At 36.7% G+C, this 24,931-nt stretch overlaps 1 protein-coding gene across 1 annotated transcript; it reads right to left on the bottom strand.

Moving 5' to 3' along the window:
- Positions 1 to 13,287: 13,287 nt before the first annotated feature.
- On the bottom strand, positions 13,288 to 17,021 carry LOC145068366 (uncharacterized). The gene is made up of 6 exons (XM_079015322.1): positions 16,927 to 17,021; positions 16,691 to 16,828; positions 15,999 to 16,496; positions 15,793 to 15,924; positions 14,779 to 15,419; positions 13,288 to 13,996 (listed from the first exon to the last, which is right to left on the bottom strand). The coding sequence occupies exons 2-6, from the start codon at positions 16,824 to 16,826 to the stop codon at positions 13,364 to 13,366; spliced, it is 2,040 nt and encodes a 679-aa protein (XP_078871448.1). The 5' UTR covers positions 16,827 to 16,828; positions 16,927 to 17,021; the 3' UTR covers positions 13,288 to 13,363.
- Positions 17,022 to 24,931: the final 7,910 nt, after the last annotated feature.

Below are 24,931 nucleotides of genomic sequence, written 5' to 3'. Positions count from 1 at the left end.
GTGTTCAGGATCCGATTAATGCTATGAAGTGGTTGTCATATGTTGATGGATGTTTCTTTACTTGTTCCTGCCCAGCTAACCAAAAGGTCAGGTGCGCTCTGAACCTTCTTCGGTCTGGAGCGAATGACTGGTGGAGGTTGGTGACTAGTTCATACACTCTAAAGCAGAGAGGTACTATATCATCGGAACAGTTTTCTTATATGTTCCACTAGAGATACGTCTCTTTGGTTGAGAGAGAGAGAGAGAGAGAGATTAGCCCAGGAGTATCTGGACCTAAGGCAGGGGACTGAGTCCGTGACTGAGATCACCAAGATGTTTATAGAGAGAGCTATGTTTTGTCCTGATTTTGCTACTTCTGAGCAAGCTCAGATGACCCGGTACTTGAGCATGCTCAAGACGGATATCTGCCAATTCGTATCCACACAGCGCTATGGTACACTTGTGGAGTTGCAGGAGGCCTCTAGGAGACGAGAGATTGCGATGGAGCTCCAGCTGAGAGAGCGGAGGTAGGATTCGGTTTATACACAACCCGCGACGAAGCGGTTCAAGCCCGCTAATTCGAGGTCTGGAGGGCAGAGGGGCCGCATTTGTGGTAAGTGTGGCAGGGTTCATGAGGGTATTTTTCGATCTTCATCTAGTTGCCACAAATGTGGCAAGGAGGGGCATTACGCCAAGGACTGTCGTCAGCAGGCTCCAGTATTGAGTACCAGGATTTGGTATCATTATGACTAGGTGGGCCATGTGAAGGCCCAACTCCCTTTGCTTACTACTAGACCGAAGCAGGCTCCATTGTCGGCTACTCTGAGGATCATGGATGGGAGCCAAGGCAGGGCGGAGCCCCCGGGGGCTCAAGGTTGTACTTTTCAGCTTATGACAGAGGAGACCAGGGTGGCGGCGGACGTCGTTACTGTTATGTTTCTATTTATCATTATATCGATTATTTTATGGTATAATTATGTTTATGTTTCTCATAGGTACATTCTTGGTGATTTTTTTTCCTGCTCTTGTGTTATTTGAATCAGGCAGGAGTCGGTCCTTTATGTATTGGTCTTTTAGTAGGGATTTTGTTATGACCATTATCGAGTTTGAGTGTCTACTACGAGTTTCTATCGCCAACAAGCATGGGATTTCTACATCTAGAGCTTATCAGGATTGTGGTCTGGAGATTTTTGGGGTGCCTTATTTGATTGATTTGATTCCTATCTCCATGGGGGATGTATGCATGATAGTGGGGATGGATTGGTTGAGTAGGTTTAGTGATATGATAGAATGTGAGGTTCAACAGGTAGTGGTTCGAACCCTAAGTGGGGGAGACCTGGTCATCTACAGAGAAGGTACCAGGGTTGGAACATGGTTTTGTTCGGCATCCATGGTTCAGCAATATATTTAGCATGGGTGTATGGGTTATCTTGCCTATGTGGTTGATACTTAGGTTGGGGAGCAGGTCTCAATTTCAGACGTGCCAACTGTCAAGGAGTTTGCTGATGTGTTTCTAGAGGCGTTACCCGGTGTGCCTCCTGAGAGGTAGATTGGGTTCATGATTGACCTAAGGCTAGGTGCATCTTCGATTGCCAAGGCATCGTACCATGTGGCATCGCCCAAGATGCAAGAGTTATCCTCTCAGCTTCAGGAACTGCTAGGCAAGCAGTTCACCGTGGGGAGCACCAATATTATTCGTTAAGAAGAAGGATGGTTCACACCGGATGTGCATTGATTACCGATAATTGAAAAAATTGACGGTGAAGAACCGATATCCCCTTTCGCGGATTGATAACCTATTTGATCAGTTGTAGGGTGCATCTTGGTTCTCCAAGATCGACATGAGGTCCGGGTATCAGTAGGTAAGGGTGAGAGAGGAGGATTTGGAGAAGACATTATTCTGGACTCGATACGGGCATTATGAGTTCGTGGTGATGCTATTTGGGCTCACCAATGCGCCTGCAGTGTTTATGGACTTGATGAATCGGGTATGCAGTCTGATGCTCGATCGATCAGTTATCGTTTTTATTAATGAGATCTTGGTGTATTCCAAGACCAGGGAGCAGCATGAGGAGCACCTTCGAAAGCTTTTAGGAGTATTGAGGCGGGAACGAATGTGTGTCAAGTTCTCGAAGTGTGAGTTTTGGTTATGAGAGATCCTGTTCTTGGGGCATCTCGTTAACCAAAACAGGATTTTGGTCGATCCGGTCAAGATTGAGGTTGTGATGCAGTGGGAGGTTCCGAAGTCTCCCTCAGAGATCATGAGTTTCTTGGGTTTGGCGGGATCTTATCGGGGATTTATACAGGATTTCTCTAAGATTGTTGTACCCCTCACTTGTCTGACGAGGAAGGGCGTGGATTCCCGATGGGGCCCTGATCAACAGTCGGCATTTGAGACATTGCGGCAAAGGTTATGTGAGGCCCTGGTGTTGACGATTCCGGAGCATGTCGAGGGTTTCGTGGTATTTTGTGATGCATCCATCACTGTTTTGGGGGACGATCCTTATGCATAAGGGTGAGTGATTGTGTATTCTTATCAGCAGTTAAAGCCGCATGAGGCATGATATCTTACTCATGACCTGGAGTTGGGGGTAGTGGTGTTCGCCCTCAAGATTTGGAGACATTATCTATATGGGTTCCATTGTACTGTTTACACGGATTACAAGAGTTTGTGATATCTTATGGACCAGCCGAACCTGGACAGGAGGCAGTGCTGGTGGCTGGACGTGGTTAAGGATTATGGCTTCGAGATCCTTTACCATCCGGGTAAAGCAAATGCGGTCGCGGATTCCTTGAGCCACAAGTCGGTCGGATCTTCAGCTGGGGATATGTGTATAAGGATATCCATTGATTCTCCACTTTTGGATTTGATCAGAGGGACACGGGCAGAGGGATTCAAGAAAGAGAATTGGAAACATGAGAGGATCAGGGGTGAGATTGACAGATTTGTCAACGATAGTCGGTGATTGTTGACCCGATGTGGTCGGTTTTGGGTTCCGGTTTCTCTTGGGATCAGGCAGAATTTTTTGGAGGAGTCTCATAAGTCTCTCTTTTCGATACACCTGGGAGCCACCAAGATGTATCGGGATTTGAGACTAAGTTACTAGTGGTCGTGTATGAAGAGGGAGATAGATAGCATGGTATCTTGAGACGTGCTTGACATGTAAAATGGTCAAGGCCAAGCATCAGAGGCCACATGGCAAGCTGCAGCATTTGGAGGCTTCCATGTGGAAGTGGGAACAGATCACCATGGATTTTATCACCAAGCTACCGAAGACTGCCAAGGGTTTTATTTTATATGGGTCATCGTGGATCAATTGGCCAAGAGTGCCCACTTTTTGGCCCACTTTTTGGCCATTCGAGAGAGCTCCTCGACCGAAAAGTTAACCGATTTGTATGTTCAGGAGATTGTTGCTTATCATGGGGTTCTGGTCTCCATTGTTTCATAACTTGATGTTCGGTTCACTTCCTGATTCCAGCAGAAGTTCCACGAGGAACTAGGTACGAGGCTATATTTTAGCACTGCATATCATCCGCAAACCGACGGCCAGAGTGAGCGGACCATCCAGTCACTTAAGGATATGCTGCGAACTTGTGTCATAGATTTTGGTGGGAGTTGGGACTCCTACCTACCTCATGTGGAGTTTTCCTACAACAACAACTATCACTCCAGCATTTGGTGCCCCGCATTTTGAGCTCTTGTATGGTCGGAGATGTCGTACCCCGGTTTGTTGGGGATAGATTGGTCACAGAGTCATGGGAAGGACTGAAGTAATCCTCCAGACCATGGAGCTTATCCAGCAGATCATGCAGAGATTGCAGACCGCTCAGAGTTGGCAGAAGATTTATGCCGACCGACACCGATCAGAGTTGGAGTTTCAGGTCGGTGATATGGTACTACTGAAGGTCTCACCTTGGAAGGGTGTGATACGCTTCAGGAAGAGGAGAAAATTAGGCCACCGGTATATTGGACAGTTTCGTGTGATCGCCAGGTTAGGCAGGGTGGCCTACCGGTTGTATAAGTTGAGTGAGCTCAGTCAGATCCACAACATTTTCCATGTTTCGTAGTTGCGGAAGTGCATGTTGGACGATGAGGCAGTATTTCCTTTGGATGATATTCAGGTCAATGATCGCCTAAATTATATTGAGAGGCCGGTAGCGATAGTTGAGATAAAGATGAAGATTATGCGCAACAAGGAGATACATTTGGTAAAGGTTCATTGACAACATCAGAAAGGCTCCGAGTGGACCTGAGAGCCGGAGCCGGAGATGCAGGAGCATTATCCTGAGTTATTTGCGATAGCCGACTTCGAGGACAAACTCTAGTTCAAGTGGGGGAGAATTAAACATCCTGATGATGAGGTATTTTCAATTTTAAACCTGTGTATGGAAGAGTATTGCATTTTGACCCTTGGGTTTGAGAAATATTGCAAGAATGGCCCATTGTGACATTTTGGTAACTATGGCTAGAAGATTAGTACGTTTAGCGTACGTTGTGTACGCAAGGCGTACGTGGTAAATCCTCAAACCCTAATTTTTAGGGTTTTGTCCAGATATAAGCATCATTATCTCTCATTTGTCATTCCCTCATCAGCCTCAATCTGAGATAAACGACCCTCTAGCTAACCCTAAGTGAGAAGAGTGCATCTTGATCTTATCTTTGTGTTTTATGGTGTTCTTGAAGAAGAAGAAGGTAGTAAGAAGAGCTTGGAGCTTGGAAGCAACTTGGATCTGAGATTATCTCCTTACTAGAAACCTCCCATAGGTAAAAAGTTCATGACATAATCACTCTATCTTGTAAATATAGCCATTTCTTCATTTAAGGAACTTTTGGTCCCAAAATGGTGATTCTTGAGCTTGGCATGCTCTTAACCAAATAAGTTGTCCTTTCAGACCTTATGAGGGATCTTGAGTTATAAAATTGTGGTTTTGATGCTTAGTTTTCCTCCATGCATGCTATAGAAGGTCTTAAGGCATTAAGATGTTGAGATTTAGTGTATTGAGCACTTAATGAACATGCAAAGTCAAAAAGTTGGAAACTTTATGACTCTTAGTGGTATTTTGGCCTTGGATCTGAAAGTTGGACGTGAGAGCTTAATGCTTTAAGCTCTTATTGAGGAAATGGGGTTCTGAGTGTATGTCATGCGTACCTAAACATACGGTGCGCGTATGTGGTCAAACTCCTGACTCCGATCAAGGCTCGAGTACGCCCAACGTAGGAGCTGAGTACGCCTCGCGTACTCGGCTGAGTGGACCAAATTGACTCCTTGACCCGTTGACTTTGACTTTGACTTTCACTAGGGTTGACCAAGTTTGACTCAAGGGTATTTTGAGATATAGTTAAGCCTTGGTCTGTATCTATTGAATAGGAGACCTGTAGAGCCTGCATTTAGAGAAGTGTATTGTTCAGCTATTCATCAGACTGTGAGGTAAGTTTCCTCACTGTTCTTGTGGATCGAAGGCACTAATGTCGACCCCTTTTGTTATGTATCCTGGTATATAGGATGTCGCTATACTGTAGAGATCTGTAGATCTGCCTACTAGTCTGTTAACCAGTTATATGATTATCAGTTGTTAGATATATGTTATTTGTTATGTGCATGGCAACATGGTAAGGTGGGGTTGAGACTGTACTGCTTTGTGATGTAAGTTAACAGACCAGGGCATTCCAACCATAAGGTTGTGGGCCAGGGAATTCCTACCAAAAGGTTATGGGTCGGGGGTAATCCAACCAGGAGGTTGTGGACTCGTTATGTAATGGGAATTCTAACCGTAAAGTTGTGGGTCGAGGCATTCCAACCGTGAGGTTGTGAGTCGGGGGTAATCCAACCAGGAGGTTGTGGACCTATTATTTATTTGATTATATGTTTGTGTAGTGGTACTTTGGGGGAGCTCACTAAGCTTTGGCATACAGTTTTTAGTTTATGATTTCAGGTACTTCAGAGGACCGCGGAAAGGCAAAGGCGTGCTCGTACACAACTTCTTGTTTTGTCACTAGATCTTGAGGGAAAACTCTTATTTGAAATAATACTTTTGAAACCATGACTATTTTGTAAACACTGATGATGAATGGTTGATTTTTGAAAATTTTAAATTATTGTGATTTTTTAGTGTTACAAGTTGTTTATGTGAGAGATGTTTTCCTTAGGAGGAGAAGGAGGATATGAGATTGAAAAGGGGGAAATTGGACAAAAAAGGAACTTCTAACGACTATTAGAGAAGGTCGTTGGAGGTGGATGGTGGCGACTGTGAAATGGGGTCGGCTATAGGGTTTTAACCTAAAGCTCTTATACCATGATAGAACTAGCAAAGGGTGCCACAGAGTGAGGTTGCTGGAAAGGATGGCAACAAAATCAGGTGACTTCATAAATGCAAGGTAGAGATCATCGGTGCTATCAGATCAGATGAGCACCTATTTAGTCAGAAAGTCTTTAACAGAAAAACCAAAATCATCAAATTCAATAGAGACTTTTTTTTATCTTTAGTAATTTTACGAATAGAGACAAGGTTTTTGATAATGTCGGATGTAACAAGAACACTTTGTAAAGTAAAGAGTACAACATTTAGAAAGAATGAAGGTACGGCCAGTGTGAGTAATAGGAATAGACGAATGTGAACCAAGACATAATTAATATAGCTCTTATTGCTAAAGGAGTTGAGAATACGTGAGTTTGAGGCTAAGTGAGATGTGGCATATGTTTCCATGAACCAAGTTGAATCATTAGGCTCTTGAAGAGACATAAAGCTAAATGATTGACCGATGTATGTGAGTTGATCATTTGATACCGCGGGAACCAATTCCAAGGGGGTTGTATGGAAGATGATTGAGAAACAGGAAAATCTGACTGGTGAGGTAACGATGAAGGCTAACCGAGGATCTTGGGTTGATGTCGGGAGGTTGTTTTGTAACACTTGTTTTCTAAGTATTTTCATTTATGGCTTAAAGTTTAAAATGTTGAAATTTTTTCCTTACATAAGGCATAAGTTGGAGTTACGCATGGCGTAACTGATTAAAATGGACGCAGGGACTTATAGTAGTACGTAGGGCGTACCTTAGGGTTTGAGCCCTATATAAAGGACAACCCAATTTTTTTAGGGTTTGAGCCCTATATAAAGGACTTAACTCCTTTGAGACCTTCCTCCCATTAGCCTCCCTCTCCCATAAACATTCCTTGCAAACCCTAGTTCTTTGGTGTGTGTTTTTGAGCTTGAAAGTGTGTGTTCTTGTGCTTGTGAATGATGAAGGAAGTGGTAGATCAACTTGGAAGTTCAAATCAACTTAGATCCAGAAGTATCTCACCCTCAAGCATCGCCAGAAGTTATAAAGCTTGGAACTTGATTTATTTTCTAAGATCTTGCTAGTTCTAGGGTTTGTGTACATTTTTGGTCTCATAGTCTTGGTCTAGCAGAGTATGAGCTACTCCAGGCCCTTGAGGTGTAGTTTTCTGTAGTATTGAGCTTATGGAGTCATAAAAATGAGAGCTTGGTCACTATCATTAAGCCATGCATGATTTTTGGAGTCTTGGATGACTTTTGGACCTATGGTTTGAATTTATACCTCTTGTATGCTTGCAAATGGATAAAGTCAAAGACTTTATCCATTGAGACGTTCTTTTTTGTCTAGATCTGAAGTTTGATGAGTTGACTTTTTGCATTAAGGACTTAATAAAAAGATTTGGATTCAGACAAGTATGTGGGGCGTACAGGTGGGTATACATCGCGTACCTCATGTTTGTCACATAAAATTCAAGCAAACCTCTACATGGGGCGTAGAGTGGTAGTACGTAGGGCGTACTTGGTCTGTGTGGGAAAATAATGACCAATAGACCTTTGACCATTGACTTTGACTTTGACCTAGTATGACTTTAGGTCATATAGGGTATTTTGGGTAGGGAATTAAGGTTTGGTCCATGTTTAATGTTTAGGTGATCGGTAGAGCTAGTTTCAGAGAAGTGATTTGTTCAACTACCTTCTTAACATTGAGGTGAGTTTTCCTCATTGTACTTGTGGGTTGAACGCACCAATGACGACCCACTAGGTTATGTATCCTGGTATATAGGATGATGTTATGTTGGATATATGTTAGACTGGTAGATATGTATGATTTCCTGTATTTGTTGGTTATATGTTAGACTGGTAGATTTGTATGATTACCTGTATTTGTTGGTTATTGATTGTTATTGTATATGTCGACATGTTATAGCTTGTTGGGTTGAGGCGGTCTTTCTTTGTGCTGAAGGCCAAGATACACAGGGCGGTCCAGATAGGTTGTACGCCCTGCGAGGCAGTCCATTCAGGCTGAAAGCCCGGAGAGCGATATAGATAGGTTGTAGGCCCTATGAGGCGGTCCAGTCAGGATGAAGGCTCCTGTTTGCATGTTGTTATATGTTGATTGTTATGGTTTCAGGTACTTCAGAGGACATAGGCAAGGCAAAGGCTTGATCGTGCATATCATCCTGGATTTTTATGAGATTATGATTTTTGGGATACTATGATTCTTGTTTATGACTTTTAGAAACTACGATTTTTTGATAATTATGGATTTGGATTGGTTTAAAAATGAAAAAATTTGCCTTGATTTTGGAATATTACATGTTTGTTAGCGACCGATGGTGGAAGGTTGTTGCATCGGTCGGTAGTTGTACCACAAAGAGGGTGGCCACCAAGGCATAGTGTTAGGTTTTGGAATGTATAAGTTGTGTCAATTTGTAGCGCGCTAAGTTTACATGTTTTATCATGTCTATGTCTTTACTTTGTGTGAATTGATTTAGTTCTGAATTCACACATTATGTATTCTTAGGTTCGTAGTTTTTCTATTTGTGTAGGATTCCTTTATGATGTTCCTCTGAAGCATATATAAAGGGACATTAGTTAGCAGAGTGAATTAGAGTTTTGACAGATTAGCTCCTTCCTATATCGAATTGTTCTTCTAACTCATTAATGAAAACGAAATCTTATTTACCTTATGTGTTCTTGTGAATCTCTTTATCATTTCAAACTTGAATCTAATCGTTCATTCAGGGAGGGTAGCTAAGCCAATGCAACACCTAAGATGGTGGTTGTTTTTACTGTTATGGACGTCCGACAGAGGGCTATTGGCGGTGATTATCACAGTTGTGGCTGCGACGGTTGTCGTGTGGTGGTCCTCGGTTATTATTGTTGAAATTTGGAGCATGGGTAGGGTTCCTACGAGGCTGAGATTGGGAACCATCAACATTGGTATGAAGAGATTGTTGAGGTCGATGAGTGGTTTGAGTAAACAACCTGAGAGGGACGGATCCTGTCAAATCATTGTTCTTCAAGAACAAGCATGGAGTGAGCTTGAAGAAAACTCAAAAAGGCTCATGATGACGGATGGGAGTTGTGATGTTGTCACAATTGGGACCTAAGCCATTGAAAAAATGGATGACCAAGGTTTTATCGGGAATGAGAGACCCGATATTAGCTAATAACTCTGCCACGATATTAATCTTTTGACAATACTTCACAATAAATCGATCACCAAGAACCATAGAATGCAATTCGTTTTCAAGCTCAATTTCCCGCACATCTTTGTTGTCTAGAAACAAATCTTCAAGAGCTTTCCAAACTTATCAAGCATTGTAGTCATTTTTGAGACCCATAGTGAGTAGAGGTTGAGTAAGGGTGCCATAAATCTACATGGAAACAAGAGAATCAAGATTGTGACATGCCACGTCTTTGTCGTCTTTCGGATTGGAAGTGTCATCAACGTGACCGGAAACGTCATAGGTTTTGCAATGGGTCTCGAATAAAACTCTCCAAGCATCATAGTTCAATTGATTCAAGTCAACAATCAAGGGAACAAGATATTTTATATTTGTGCTGCTATAGGGTTTGAGGTGGCTGTCAACCATGAGAATGGTGGAGAAGAAGAAAAAATGATCACATGAGAGATGGAGAAGATGAGGGCGACAATAGGTAGGGTTAGGAGGATCAATTCTCTTATACCATAATAGATTGCCAAATATTACTTGCCTTCTCATTCATACATACACAAACATATTATATACAAAATACATAATACAATTGGGCCTATACAATACAACAATGAGCTAATAAATAATGGGCTAATGTACACTAATAGGAAGAGAAATCTTCAACTATATTTTTTAAAGGCAATCTTTTATACTTTTTCCAGGTCTTTGGAGTTGTAAGTTATAACCTTTATCATTTTCTTTGATGGCCATGCTTCTTTTAATGTGATGGGTAAGCATTAAGACCGAATAATTGTTTTTGGAACCAGAACCAGATAGGATCCGACAATTTCAAAACCAGAACCGAGATCCGATGTGACCAGGGTTGGTTTAGGTTCCTAAAGTTTGGAACCGATTGAAATCGGTTCATAATTTTTTGAACATATATATGTTGGTTACACTTATAAAAATTCTGAGTGATTGCATTTGTTATTATTTGTAACACTCCAATCCAGGTATTCCATTGTTCACCCTCAAGTGTTTCAATTTTGTCAAAAAAATTGTCATTTCCGTATGTTGGACGTACATCTGTGTACGCTTAGCGTAAGGGTGTGAGGGCATTAGGTGGCTGGGGCTCGTACGCTGGGCGTACGAGCATGTACGCGGGGCATACGTGACAGATGTCTAAAACCCTAATTCTTTGACTTTCACCCTATTTAAGCAACCTTATATCATTTGGACCAAACCCTAATCAGCCTCCATAGCCTCATTTCGTCCCTTAACCCCAGATTTTTCATGTGAGTGTGATCCTTGAGCTTAAAGAGTGTTTTGGTGGCCATTTTAGAGAGCATTCAAGAAGGAGAAGGTGGTGATCAAGTCTTGGGTGTCATTGAACTTCTAGATCATGCATTTAGTTCATCTTGAGGAACTTCTAGAGGTATAAATCATAACCTTGTCATCTCTTTTGTTAGTTTGATCTAGGGTTTTGTTGTGAAGTCCCTTTTTGGTTCTGGGACCCTCTCTTGTGAGTTGAGCAACTCCATAGACTAGGATAATTAGATCTAAGCTCTTTGAGCATGCTTGATGCATAAAGGTGCCATCTTGAAGGTTGTTTTAATACCATGCATGAGTTTGAGGTCTTAAATGAGGTATTAATGGGTAGAATGAAGTATCAGGGACCCTTATGACATGCAAGGGCATAAAGTTGCCAACTTTATGCCCTAGGACATCTTAATGGACTCGGATTTGAAGTTTAACGTTGAAATCCCAAGTATTAAGCAATTAATTGTCGTTGGTGCATATTCTGCTTGTACACCGGGGGTAATATCGTGTACGCCACGCGTACAGCCAAGGGGCTTAGTACGCTAAGCGTATTGGAGTGGTACGTTGGGCGTACGCACCCTAGATGGGTTTGGGCTTTGTGTGGGCTAGTAAGCTTTTTGGGACTTATTTAGTTTTGGGTCTGGTCCCATTTAGAGTTAGTGGTCTGATTATTCTGTTTTGGGCCATAGTTGTTTTGGTTGGGCCTTATTGGGTCATGTGACCCTTTAATAGCTTTTATCTTGGATCCTAGGCCCATTAGTAAAAGAAAGACTTTTGGGCCACCATGTAAGGACTTAGGCTTAGGTTTTTGGACTCTTTGACTAGGTTGAGTTATAATCCTAATTTAGGGTTATTTGTACCATTGTTCAATGTGAGGTTTCGGGCTGATAGGCGAGCAACTATTGTGCTCAGCAGATTGAGGTGAGTCTTCTCATCATACCAATGGGTCGAAGGCACCAATGTCGGCCCATTATATGATATGTAGTAATTAGTTGATATTCAATTGTATGCTTTATGGTATAGATTGTTTTATGTGAAGACCATGGGGGAGCCCATGACATTCCAGGTAAAGACCATGAGGGGAACCCATGGCACTTGGTTATCAGACCGTGGGGGGAGCTCATGGCATTCCAAGTATAGACCATGGAGGGAGTCCATGGCAGTTCATGTATGTCTTTCTATTGCATAGTTTTTATGTGATTGTATGTGTTGTGTATTTTGGGAAACTCACTAAGTGTTTGCTTACAGTTTGTTGGGTGTTTTAGGTACTTCTGGCTCTAAGGGCAAGGGTCCGGCTTAATGGCGCAGTATGCACTCTCCAGTATTCCGCATTAGTTGTTTTGGGTACTCTGATCTTTTGAACAATGTATTATGTAATGGCATTTGTGGGAAACAAATATGGATATCATTTCTAGTTAATAAATGAAAAAATTTTACGTAAGTTTTTGGATTGTTATATTGTTGTTATAATTGGTTCAGATTTTAATAGATTTTGATAGAGTTATATAACAAATTCAAGTAATTTAAATAGTAAAATAGTAAAAAATGTCATTTATTCTTTCTCTATACTCGATTCTGAAAGGAGGTATATCTTAAAGTTTTTTTTATTTACATATAAACTAATTGCATTTGTTACTTGCTTTTATAAAGACAAAATTACATAAATGGTACATGTGATATCTAAAAGCCTCAAGTGCAAGTGCAGGACAATTTTGTAATTTATTGTACGGATTGTCTTTGTCCTGTCATTTTGTTGCATGGTTGGTCCCAAGCGTTCAATTTAACCATTAATAAAAAAATTTGCTATTCTTTCAAATAGCATTTACCCTTTGACCAAACACCAAAATACAATGTACCATAAGGCCTAGATTTGTAATTTACTCGTTCATTTATGTTTTTTATTAATATTTTTTGGTATTTACTCATTAATCTACATCCAATATAATCTACATTCTTTACGAATTTTCCCATAAAATTCAAATGAATCCAAAAAGATAAGAAATTAACATACATATGAAGCAATTTACATAATTAATGTAAATACCAAGAACTCAAGAAACAATTAACATACATGGATAAAAGAATCTGAAAAACAGATAAACATGTATGCATGTAGATCGATAGTATAACTGATTTTTTTTGGAACGTTAATGTTATTTGACAAAGAAAAATGACCAACAAGAGGCTAGAAATAAAAAAGCAAGAGACAAAGATCTAAAGCAAAAGAGTTCCAATTCTAGAACACCAAAGGATCAATATCTCAACCAAGATGAGTTTTCAAAAGAGTTCAAATAGCCAGTTTTTTGTGCATAATACCTAGAATTATCTTCACAGTTGCATTTCACATTGTTGGGAGATATATCAACAAAGATCCCAAATATGGTATATCCGAGGAATTATTGGTATAATGGCTATAGTCATTAAATAATCCTAGTATTTTAGTGTTTTTAAAATGTTTTGGTCATTTCTCTTCACAAGCATTCGTCTCTCATTATTGCATTCAAGGCCACATTCTTTATATTAACACAACAATCACATTACAACATAAAAGTTAAAACCAATACACAAGCAATCTTATTCCAAATACATAACCATACATACACACACAACCAAAATTCCAAATTTCATCAATGCCTAGGATTTTTATAGTACAAAATAAGCTTCCTAGGTCTAAACAAATACCTAGACCCATACGTCGAATGAATCACATCCGCCAAAAGCGGATACTGCAACCAAGCAAACAAAAACACCGGCATAACCGCTAAAAACCCAATCACAATCGGCACCCAAATCAACCCCTTCCGATAAAGCACAAAAAAACTAACACTAAACGCAATCGTCATACTCGTAATCGACAAAAAAAGCGATGTTAACCCCAACATGAGTTTTTTAGGCAACGACTCTAAGAAATCGCGTTCGGCATAACGAGACGTGAGGATGGATAAAAACATGAGAATTGAAGCTGTGGATGAGAATAAGGAAATGGCGTCTGTTACTACGAAAACTATGAAGGTTGGTGTTGTGTGGAAGATTGGGATACCATCGGATTGGTTGTATCCACCTGGCACTGTAAATGCGGCGGCGAATACTATGGTGGCTATGAGTGCTGCAACGACCATGCATTGACTAGCGGTTCCTTTCATCCATTTCTCACCTTGTGAAACGAGGTCTTTGTGTTCTTTTGTGAATAATTCGTGTGGTGTTAAACCGTCTTTGTTCTTACGTTCTCTGTAAGATGGAGGGATCATGGCTTCTACTTCCTATAACATAAACGTGTATGTGTTATATGCTCTATTATTTAGGGCTAAATGTGAGAAACAACGATACTTTTATTTATTTGTGTATTGTTGTTGAATGCTACTTTGGATTGTTTTTCTTATTAGGGAATTGTATTTTGAAAATTTTACGTAATTACGGCATTTTCTTTTGATTTTTTTTTTTGTTCTTAGTAGGACATTATGCTTCGCAAAGTCTAGCTAATTACAACATTGTATTTTTTTAGACTTTTTTTTAGATTAGGACATTTTACTTTGAAATATTTAAACAACAATAGTAGTGAACATAAGAACATTACTTTGTATTTGGATGACATTGCTATAATTTGGTTGATTTTTTGTAATAGGAAGAAATGAAAAGATGATGTTATAATATACAAATCAAATTAAGTACGTTGCTATTTCATGCATTTAACACTACTGAACAAACACTTGCATGAATCATGAAAATAATCGGATAGTCAGAAGCAAAATCTAATGGGTAAAATGACTAAAGAGGCCATTTTTATTAGTAAAAAAAAGTGTGGAATCGTGTGAAATGAGAGTAAAAGTCTCTCAACTTATGTCAAAATTAGGGGAAAATAGGAAAATTTGTTTTACCCTATGAGAATAAGTTTTGTTGTATATAAAGGAGTTATGAAACTGGTTATTTGACCCCTAAACAATAAAATAATTAAAAGCGAAATCTATATATAGAACTAATGAAATGAAAGAATCAAAGCAATAATCAATAAATAATTTAAAAATAAAACTCATGTAAAACGTACCTTGAACCACAACAATTCACGTTGCATTTGTAAAGCAACTCCCGAAACATCTTGAAGACGTTTTCTCTTTGCACTCTTCCCAACTAAATGCAACATATTATTTTCATTTTGATCTTTCAAAGGAGTTATCAAATCCTTCATTGACCCAATCTCATACAATAAATTGTATATACCCTCATGACGATGTTTCACAGCAATATGAAACACACTTTGATTGTTATCATTCACTTTCCATATCAAATCAGGGTATTGCCTAATAAGCTCAACCACAAATTTAGTGTTGCCCATTTCTGCAGCAAGAAACAGTATTCTAGAAGAATAAGTTCTTTTAACATTCACCATTGATGGCATCCTTGTTATTGGTTTTGATGTGGTCCCACCACCACTTCCAACTAATTTTTGGATTTCAATTGGCATTTTGACAATATTTTCGGATATGAGTTTTAGTAGTTGTAGAGCTTGATCTTCTTTTCCCAAATGTAGCTTGTCATCTTGCTTGATTGGATCGGGTGGGCCCCGGATGATGTCATCTATTTGATTCTTTGGCTTCTTCGCAATATCTTTCCAAATGATTCTTAGTAATTGTAATGCTTCGTTTTCCTTTTCGGGAGCTCCCATTTTTAAACCAATGGAAGCAAAACCTAAAACAAGAAACAAAATTATATCATAATTAATTAAAGGGTAAATTACACGGATGGTCCCTCTGGTTTAGGGTAATCTGCGTGTTTCGTCCCTAACAACTTTTTTTACTCGGACCATCCCTACTTTATATTTTTTTTTTAACTCGGACCGTCCCTACTTTATACTTTTGTTGCACGTTTGGTCCTGTTAAATCAGTCTTTTTATGACGGACAGGGACCAAACGTGCAACAAAAATATAAAGTAGGAACGGTCCGAGGTAAAAAAAAAAAAAAAAAGTTATTAGGGACCAAACACACAGATTACCCTAAACCACAAGGACTATCTATGTAATTTACCCTTAATTAAAACAAATCAAGAATTAGAGATGCTTACATGAATTGATTTTTCTCCATATTACATTAGTCTTTGTTTCAATAAATGCATCCGGCTTTCGAGCCAAAACTCCAAGTACATTCCCATTACTAGCAAGCTCAGGGCGATCTTGCACTATCTTTAATGCGATATCTAAAAACGATTTTTTACAATGAGAGAAAAAATTTCAACAAATCAACAATGAAAATCATGGATAACATGCTTACCAAAGAGATCAGCCTCAACACATTTAAGAAGAAGCCAACCACGATTCTGAGGGGTCCAACCATCATCACTCAAGTTTTTAGATTTATCATAGAGATACTTCACCATGTCACGTTGACCAAATAAAGCAGCCATATAAAGAGGCATCATTGCTTGACTACCAGGGATTGAAAGCAACTTTTTGTTCTTGTTCACCATAATCTTAACCATTTCAACATTTCCAGCTGCAGCTGCTAAACAAAGGGCAGTATTGGAACTATTGTTTTGAAGTTCTAAGTCCTTTTCATCCATCTTATCCACTAAATTTTCCACAAATTCTTGCAACTGTTTTGTTCTTATTGCTGATGCTGCAACATGGAGGGCTGTTTCGTGATTTTCAGTGATACTTGATCGTACTAACTTTGGATCTTTTTCAAGAATCGCTTCAGCAGCTTTCCAATCGCCTTTAATGGCTGCTTCGTATAGAGGGACACCAATGTCTATGTAAACTTCTCTGCTTCCTTTAAATTAGTTACAAGGAAAAGTTATTGCGAATCGAATGAGATCACCAATCGATTAAAAAAGTTATAAATTGCATAATATCTGTTCAAAATCAAAATTATATGATATTTATTTGCGAAACCTCAAATCATATCACTTTATAGTTTATACGCACACCCAATGATCCAATCAAGTAGAAAATGGAGAAATTTACCTGTTAGGAGATCAGAAGCAGGTAGATTCGGTTGTGGTGGCCTTGATTGAGAAGGAACGATGATTTCGTGCTGCTGCTGTGGAGTTATGGGCTTCTGTTCATCGATTGGGGCTAATTGCACACCTGTTTGCTTCATATCTAAACAGTTACACCATTAACGATTAAAAACCTAATTGCTTGAGATCATGAGTAGTAGAGTGTAAGTGAGGCTTTGAATTTGATGCTTCTGAAAATACCTTTGCGATTATGTATGAATTAGTGAATGAATAGCCTTCGGAATTCTGATTATATTATTTGTGGAAGATAGTTTAACATTGATTCGATGATTTATAATGAGTTAACGTCTAGGTCTAAGTCAACGTTACAACGTCTATGTCTTTATGTCAATTTCTAAGAAATTTGTCCTAATGTAAAAAATTGAGATAATCATTAAAATATTAAATGGGTGGTGTACACTATACATTTTATAATTCTCAAAGTAAATTTTCTTAAATATTTGTTGTAAAATAAAATAGATTTATAGAAACCGCGCAGAATTTAATTATTTTTAAATATATTTTATAATAAGTATTAAAAGGATGGTCATAAGATACAATCGAAATAACCGAATACCGATTAAGGAGTGAATGGAAAACTGAAAATTGAATCGAATTTCACTAACCAGTTTCAGTTTGCTTCTATTAAGAAGTATGTTATTTAAGAAGGTGCTCGCTATCAGAACCGGTCTAAACCGAATCGGATCCAGAATAACCAAAAACCAAAAGTGGTGAACAGAAAAAACCAATAATCAGATTGAATATTAATGACTGATTCCAATTTCAAATCCATTTTTCCGTTAAAATAATGGTCATGCAATTGATATCTCAGAGTTTTGATATATATATATATATATATATATATATATATATATATATATATATATATATATACACGTTCATGCGAAAACATAAATATCTTTCGAAAACGTGAAAACATATTTTATCTTATAAAAATCAAACATGTGTATTATAAAAAAAATAAATTTATTAGTAATAAATTAAAGATAGTAAGTTTACATTGGACGGTGTTATGATATTATAGATTTAAAGACAGTTTTAATAATTATTTTTTTTCACGTCCTTAATCATTTTTAAATTCATGTTTTCATAATAAAAATGTTAAAAATCATACTTTACTAATATGAAACAATTTCTCATCTATCATCGATTATTATCATGTAATTCAAAGTTTGGATGAATTATTTTCCAAAATCTAATTTTGAGGTGACACATTATCATAGGTTTTTCTTGTTTTCGCAAATTATTTGTATTTTCGCATGAACCCTCCTATATATATATATATATATATATATATATATATATATATATATATATATATATATATATATATATAAACTTTTTTCTTCATTACTAAGTAAGTGTTTGTGGGATAGTTTATACGTTTGATAAATACCGAAACATATGAACATTGACCATTTTCACTTATTTATTGGTTAGTTTTAATCTATTAAGTTAAATAAAAAATAAAAAATAAAAAATAAAAAATAAAAATAAAAAAAGCAAAGTTTAAAAATAAAAATCGCATCTCCTGAAATATTTAGTTAAAATATTATATAATAATAATAATAATAATAGTAGTAGTTTTGTATTCATTTTGGACGTATTGCATTATATATATATATATATATATATATATATATATATATATATATATATATATATATATATATATATATTCAGGTTCATTTGAAACCATTCTAATTTTGTGAGACCGTGAGACCAAATCTAAAAATAATTTTAAAATGCAAAATAAATGGAAAATTCCAAAAATTCTTTTTTTAAATGTTATTTTCGGAACTTGAATTAACTAAAAAAAATATTAAAAAAAAATAAAAAAAATAAAAAATAAATAAAAAAAAATCCGTTTTTTTTTTGAAAAATACGTGAAATATTCTAAATAGAATATTTCACTGACATATTCTAAAAAATAATTTTAAAATGCAAAATAAATGGAAAAATCTAAAAATTCTTTTTTTAAATATTATTTTCGGAACTTGAATTAACTAAAAAAAATTAAAAAAAATTCTATTTTTTTTTGAAAAATACGTGAAATATTCTAAATAGAATATTACACTGTACATATTCTAAAAATAATTTTAAAATGCAAAATAAATGGAAAAATCAAAAAATTCTTTTTTTAAATATTTTTTTCGGAACATGAATTAACTAAAAAAATAAAAAATAAATAAAAAAAATAAAAAAAATAAACAAATGCGTCTCACGGTCTCACAAAATATAAGTGGTCTCAAATGAACCTAACCCTATATATATATATATATATATATATATATATATATATATATATATATATATATATATATATGAGAGAGGTTCAATAGAGAACCATAATTATTGGTCCTCCAAAGAACAATTTTTTTCTAAGTTTTAGAGCTTATTGTTTATCGAAAAAAAAACACTAATAATTTCTAAATTAATAACTTCACATCATGAATGCTAAAAACTAAATTATATATTTTTCGAGTTCACCGTGTGAATTCAGATATAAATATTATTCACATATGAATAACATACAGACTTGCATATTTGTTTTGTGTTTTTAATAGACAAAATTGCAAGAATGGTCCCTGTGGTATGTCAAAACTAGCAACTTTGGTCCAAAATGGGTTTGGCTTGCAAGGATGGTCCAACAGTTTCGTTTTGTTGCGAGTTTAGTCCAATTTCCTATGAACTTTTTTATAATGACGGATTTGTCCTTTATTATTTTATTTTCCATTTTTCTTTTATTACAACAGTTAAAAAACAATTAAAAATAATACAAAACAAATCTCTCTCTCTCTCTCTCTCTCCTGCGAATTAGGACTACAATCTCAACCCTTTATCATTTACCTTTTCTTGCTTGCTTTCACTTACAACCTTACCATCACGTAAATTAACGCCATGAACACAGACATGAATATCTCCATGATTATCTTCGTCTTCATATGAAAAAGAATCTCGATCGTCGGAATCATTGAAAGGTCCGACCATAACAAACTCTTCATTTTCTACCCTTATGCCAGAACGAGAAGATCTGTGTTTACTTCTTACCACTCATCTTAGTCTTTATTAATATCTAACAAATCCGGTTGATTTTGAACAGTGAGTCTTCTTTTTTCGGGATCAAAATGCAATTAAGAGTTATTACCGATATCAGTGACCCAGAGAAACGAGATTAGAGTAAATAACATCTTGGAAGAGTTGTTGTTCTTCGTGGGTACATTTATATGATACTTCTTTCCCTGTTTCGTGTAACCCTAAATCGATGAATCTTTCAAGCCCTAGAGTTGTTGCTCTTTTGTGTAACCCTAAATCGATGAATCTTTAGGCTCAATCTGAACCTGCTTCACCGATCTGAATCTCCCTCTTCTTCGATTTTGCATGATGGTCGCTAAGATTTTGTTGCATCATACGTTTGCGTAATGGAGTTATGACCTAGTTTTAGGGATGACAGAAGGGAAACGGGAAAGGGAAAGGGGAAAGTGGGTTGGCATGTGGTGAGGTTTGATAGTGTAGGTGCCTTGGAGTGACTGGAGATGCCTTGGAGTTGCCGGAGTACTCGTGTCGGCGATGATACCGGTGGAGAGGAAACACTGTAGAAGAAATAGGGGAGGGAGACGACGTGTTTGGGTTTATAGCTTATTTATTTTATTTTGTTTTATTTTTAATTGTTTTTAATTATTGTAATAAAAGAAAATTGGAAAATAAAATAATAAGGGGCAAATCCGTCATTATAAAAAAATTCATAGGAAATTGGACTAAACTCGCAACAAAACGAAACTATTGGACCATCCTTACGAACCAAACCCATTTTGGACCAAAAGTGCTAGTTTTGACATACCACATGGACCATTCTTGCAATTTTGTCTTTTTAATAATCATAGACTATTTTGGTGAGAAAACGTATATATATGTGAATATAATGTGGTAATTTAGTTTATGCATTTCATCAAACAGTTGGAGTGCATACATGTTAACTTTTTTAAAAATGTTAAAAACATGATACTTCCGATTCAAGTTACCAATTCCAAATCATCATATACTTCCGATTTCGACTTTGAAGCGTGCAATTCCGATTTTTATTTCATTCCACCAAAATTTCGGATTTCAATTTTGAAACCTTGAAATCCCGATTCCAAATTTCTTTGTAATATCGATAATCAAGACGCGAACTGTTCCGATTAGAATATATGTTCCAATTTCAAAAGCTTCCGACTTCAGATGCAACATCCTATATCTGATCGATTTCACATTTTGATTTTTATTTATGAAAATCTGATTGGGAACTTGTGATACCGATTCTGAGTCCTTCAATGTCGACTGTGACTGCGAGTCCATAACTCCGATTCCAATTTCATGAACATCGAAGAAATTCCGATTCCAACTGAGTGCGTTCACGAATCTGGGAAATTCCAATTCGGAGTATTCAACAAAGAAATCGATGTTACGTATTTGAGATTGAAGATTATTATCATATTTACAAGTTTGCCACCGTATATTTTTATGCTTAGATTAAATGAGTGGCTGAGAATGATTCCCCCATTCTCAACCTTTTTTATTTTCTCAATTGAACTTACCTCTCTCTCTCTCTCTCTCTCTCTCTATATATATATATATATATATATATATATATAGAGAGAGAGAGAGAGAGAGAAAGAGGAAGGATCATTTGAGAACCTATACTTTCCCAAGAATCCGAGAACCAAACAAGGACCGTTAGATCAAAATAACAGAGGTTCAAGATGATTTGTGGCATTTTTGTAAAAACTTGGAAATAAAAAACATGGGGGTATCTTATTTCAATTTGTTAGAGGGCATTTTAGGGATAGAAAACTTATACCTGATCCTGTCAAACCCTTTCCTTATACTATTTCTCTATGTTCTTCATCAAATATCTCTCCCTCTCACGTTCTTCATTAACGATAAAGACGACTGCTTCCTCCATCATCCATTGTCGATCGCCTCCCTCCTACCTTCACCAGCCACCTCTACCTCTATCGACCACCACACTCCTTGATCTCATGTTCTTCATAGAAAAAATTCAAATGAAGATGCTTTGATTTTGAATCGTTTTATCCTCCATCAATTTGTTCCCCGGAGTACACCATAATCGCCGACTTCATCTCGGCCTCCTTTGTGGATTGAAGACCTGAACGGAGAAGAAGATCCTTTGTCGATCAATAATTCAAAGTGCAAATAATATGAAAAGTGCATCTGGTCTCGATCGCTATACTTACGCCTGAAGCACTTGACCTTAGCCTATCAGACTATCCCTAACTCTCGATATCGGTCTCAATTTTCATCCACTAGAAGTTGCCTAAACAGAGGTTTTTATTTTTCTGCATTTCTTCGGTTTTTTAGATCAGATGTCACTTTTGCTTTTTTGCATTACCAAAATTAAGTTGACAATCTATATACTTGTTCGTATTCTGATTTAGTTATCAAATTCAATACAGTATATGATATTGAAATTACTTAGAGTTTAGAAGTTTTCTTATTAAGAAGAACATTTTCGTGAAAATATAAAACTCTAGTGCTCTTTTCCTTCATGTGTTGCCTTATGAATATTGTTGTTCTCTTTAACATGGACCTTTCTGGTGAAAATATAGTCAATTTGTATTCAAATTGTCAGGTTTTCTGAGGTGCACACTGTTGGATTAGTGTCTAAGTCCATAACTATTTTGGTATGTACTTGACCCGATGGTGCATGGTCCTTTTGGGTTGCCTTCACCAAAGCAACTTGATTGGAGAAATGAATAAAGAGAGAGGATAATATGATTTATTAATATGTTATAAGAATAATATATTAAAGGAGAAATCATATTTGTTTAATTAATATTGGTCGATAATTAATTAAGAATTAGTTTTGTGATCAAATGTAATTAATTAAACTAGAGGGGCTGATTTGTAATTATGTGATAGTTACAAAATAAGGTAAGGATTATCTTTTATATATGGTGGACGAATTTAAGGTTGGAAAGCCTTAGAATTCGAGTATGATAAGGATTCAAGGATTATCTTATTGGTTGCTTAATGGATAATCAACTAGATAAGGATAATGACTGAAACCCTATCTCTACACCTATATAAACAACCCCAAGGTCATGAATTCGTGTATCCCTTCCCAAGAAGTCCCAAATACGAATTCTAACCTCTCTCCTCTCTCTATATACCTTCTCCACTTGCTTATGGTGTTTGTAAGCCATTAGAGGAGTGACACTTGTGACTCTTTGCTTTCCAAGGTCAATTCAAGGAGGAATTGGATTGTTATTGCTATATAACAATCAAGGTATGTTCTTAAACCTATTTACATGTGAATTCTGATTTCCATATGCTAGAATTAGGGTTCAAAGTCTTGGATTCAAAGTATGTACAATAGAGAAACCTAGATCCGAGCTTTAGGGTTTGTATGAGCACATAGGATGTCTTATGACCAAAAACCCATCAGTGGTATCAGAGCCATGATTGGTTTCTATTGTATTGATGCTTGATGTAACTGAAAATCGTGTTTTGGCCTCACTGTTCGACCTGACTCGGCGAGTCACTCTTGGACTCGGCGAGTCAGCCCTACTCGGCGAGTTCCAGAGGGTGACTCGGCGAGTCGGTGCGTCAGATAGTGCTTATCTCGGGATTTCTTGCTGTTTTTGCATTGGGATAATTACCTTATCATGTTAGATTAATATTAATCCGATTATATGATATATTTGACTATAATTTTAATCTAATTGAAGATATTTATCAATTAATAAGATAATTGTTTCCTTATAAGATAATTGATTAATTATTTTGAGTAAATTGATAAATTGTTTTGCAAGAAATCATTAAATAAATCAAATATGGATAATTATGTGATTAAATGTTAATTTGAATTATTTGTTATTTGATCCTTGTTGTTGTGAAAAGTTTCATATTTGGCCCTTTAGGTTTTATAGTTTAAATTTGAACCCCAAAAGTTTTGTTGTTTTGAAATTTAAATAGTTGAAACCCTAATGTTTTGAAAAAAAAGGTTTCAAAACTTGCCCTCAAGTTTTGGAATTTAAATTTTGATTAAATAGTTTAATTTTGATGCATATTTAAATTCTAAACCCTAATGTGTTGAAATGTTTCAAAACTTGCCCTCAAGTTTTGGAATTTAAAAGTTGATTAAAAGTTTAATTAGGAATGTTAAATTCTAAAACTCTAAGAAGTTTTGAAAAGGTTCAAATCACACCCTTATGGTTTTATTAATTATTTAAGGTGTATAATTAAAAGAGGTTTAATAAATCCATAAAAGTTTAGGTTAACCATTTAATAGATTAAAAGTGTAATTGTTAAAGTTAACCACATAGTATTTTAAAAGTTATAAAATACACCCTATACTATATATAACATTAAAAGTCTAACATTATATATATGTATGAGTAAAAGTCAGTCTTACCGTTAGTAGGCCTCATTCACGAAGCTGGTCTATAAGGGGTGTTTAAGGAAATTGCCTATAAAATGGCGATTGAATGGGTATCCACTCTTACCCACCGCACTCTTGACTAGTGGAGAGTCGTTAGCCGAACGGGTAGGATAGGACGAAACCTTCCATTATAAGTATAATAAATTATAAAAGTAACTAAATGTTTTTCAAAATTCCCAATCTTAGTTACTTAGGCAAAAGTGAATTGATGCAATTCCATGAAATTACACTTTGTGCCCTTGCGAAGACGTTAGTGGAGCGTGTGTGGTTTACCGACACACTAAATGGTTCTAAGCAAAGGTAGCAAAGGGTGACTCAATGTTTGTCATAGTTCGGTGGAGCGTGTGTGGTTTACCGGCACATCGAATAGGTGACCGTAACATGTGAGGGCACCATGTAGTTTGCATGGTTATTCACACCCGCTTTGTGATCCTCGGCATCCCAGTCACAAACAAGAGGGGCATATCGAGATATAAACATGCCATTGAAAGTTCAATGTATCTCAAAGGATCTAGGAATTTTCATAGATTTAAAACTTAAATTTCTTTTTCGTTTTTCATGGTGGAAATTAGTGAATCGTCATTCACTTACCTTCAAATATTCTGCAACTAGGGTTACGGCATCCCTCTCCCGAGTTGTAGAATATTGTGTTGGGTCCTAGCCTTGGAATTTCATTTGGGTGATTTACCAAGGACTCAATCAATCAACTAACTTGAATTCGTTTTCTCCCGTATTGTAGAT

The sequence above is a fragment of the Lactuca serriola genome, chromosome 8 (assembly GCF_051521515.1).
Source record: "Lactuca serriola cultivar US96UC23 chromosome 8, Lser_US96UC23_V15, whole genome shotgun sequence".
NCBI classification, from domain to species: Eukaryota; Viridiplantae; Streptophyta; class Magnoliopsida; order Asterales; family Asteraceae; genus Lactuca; species Lactuca serriola.
The sequence above is the reverse complement of the archived record's forward strand: the minus strand, read 5'-3'. Positions and strand labels throughout refer to the sequence as shown.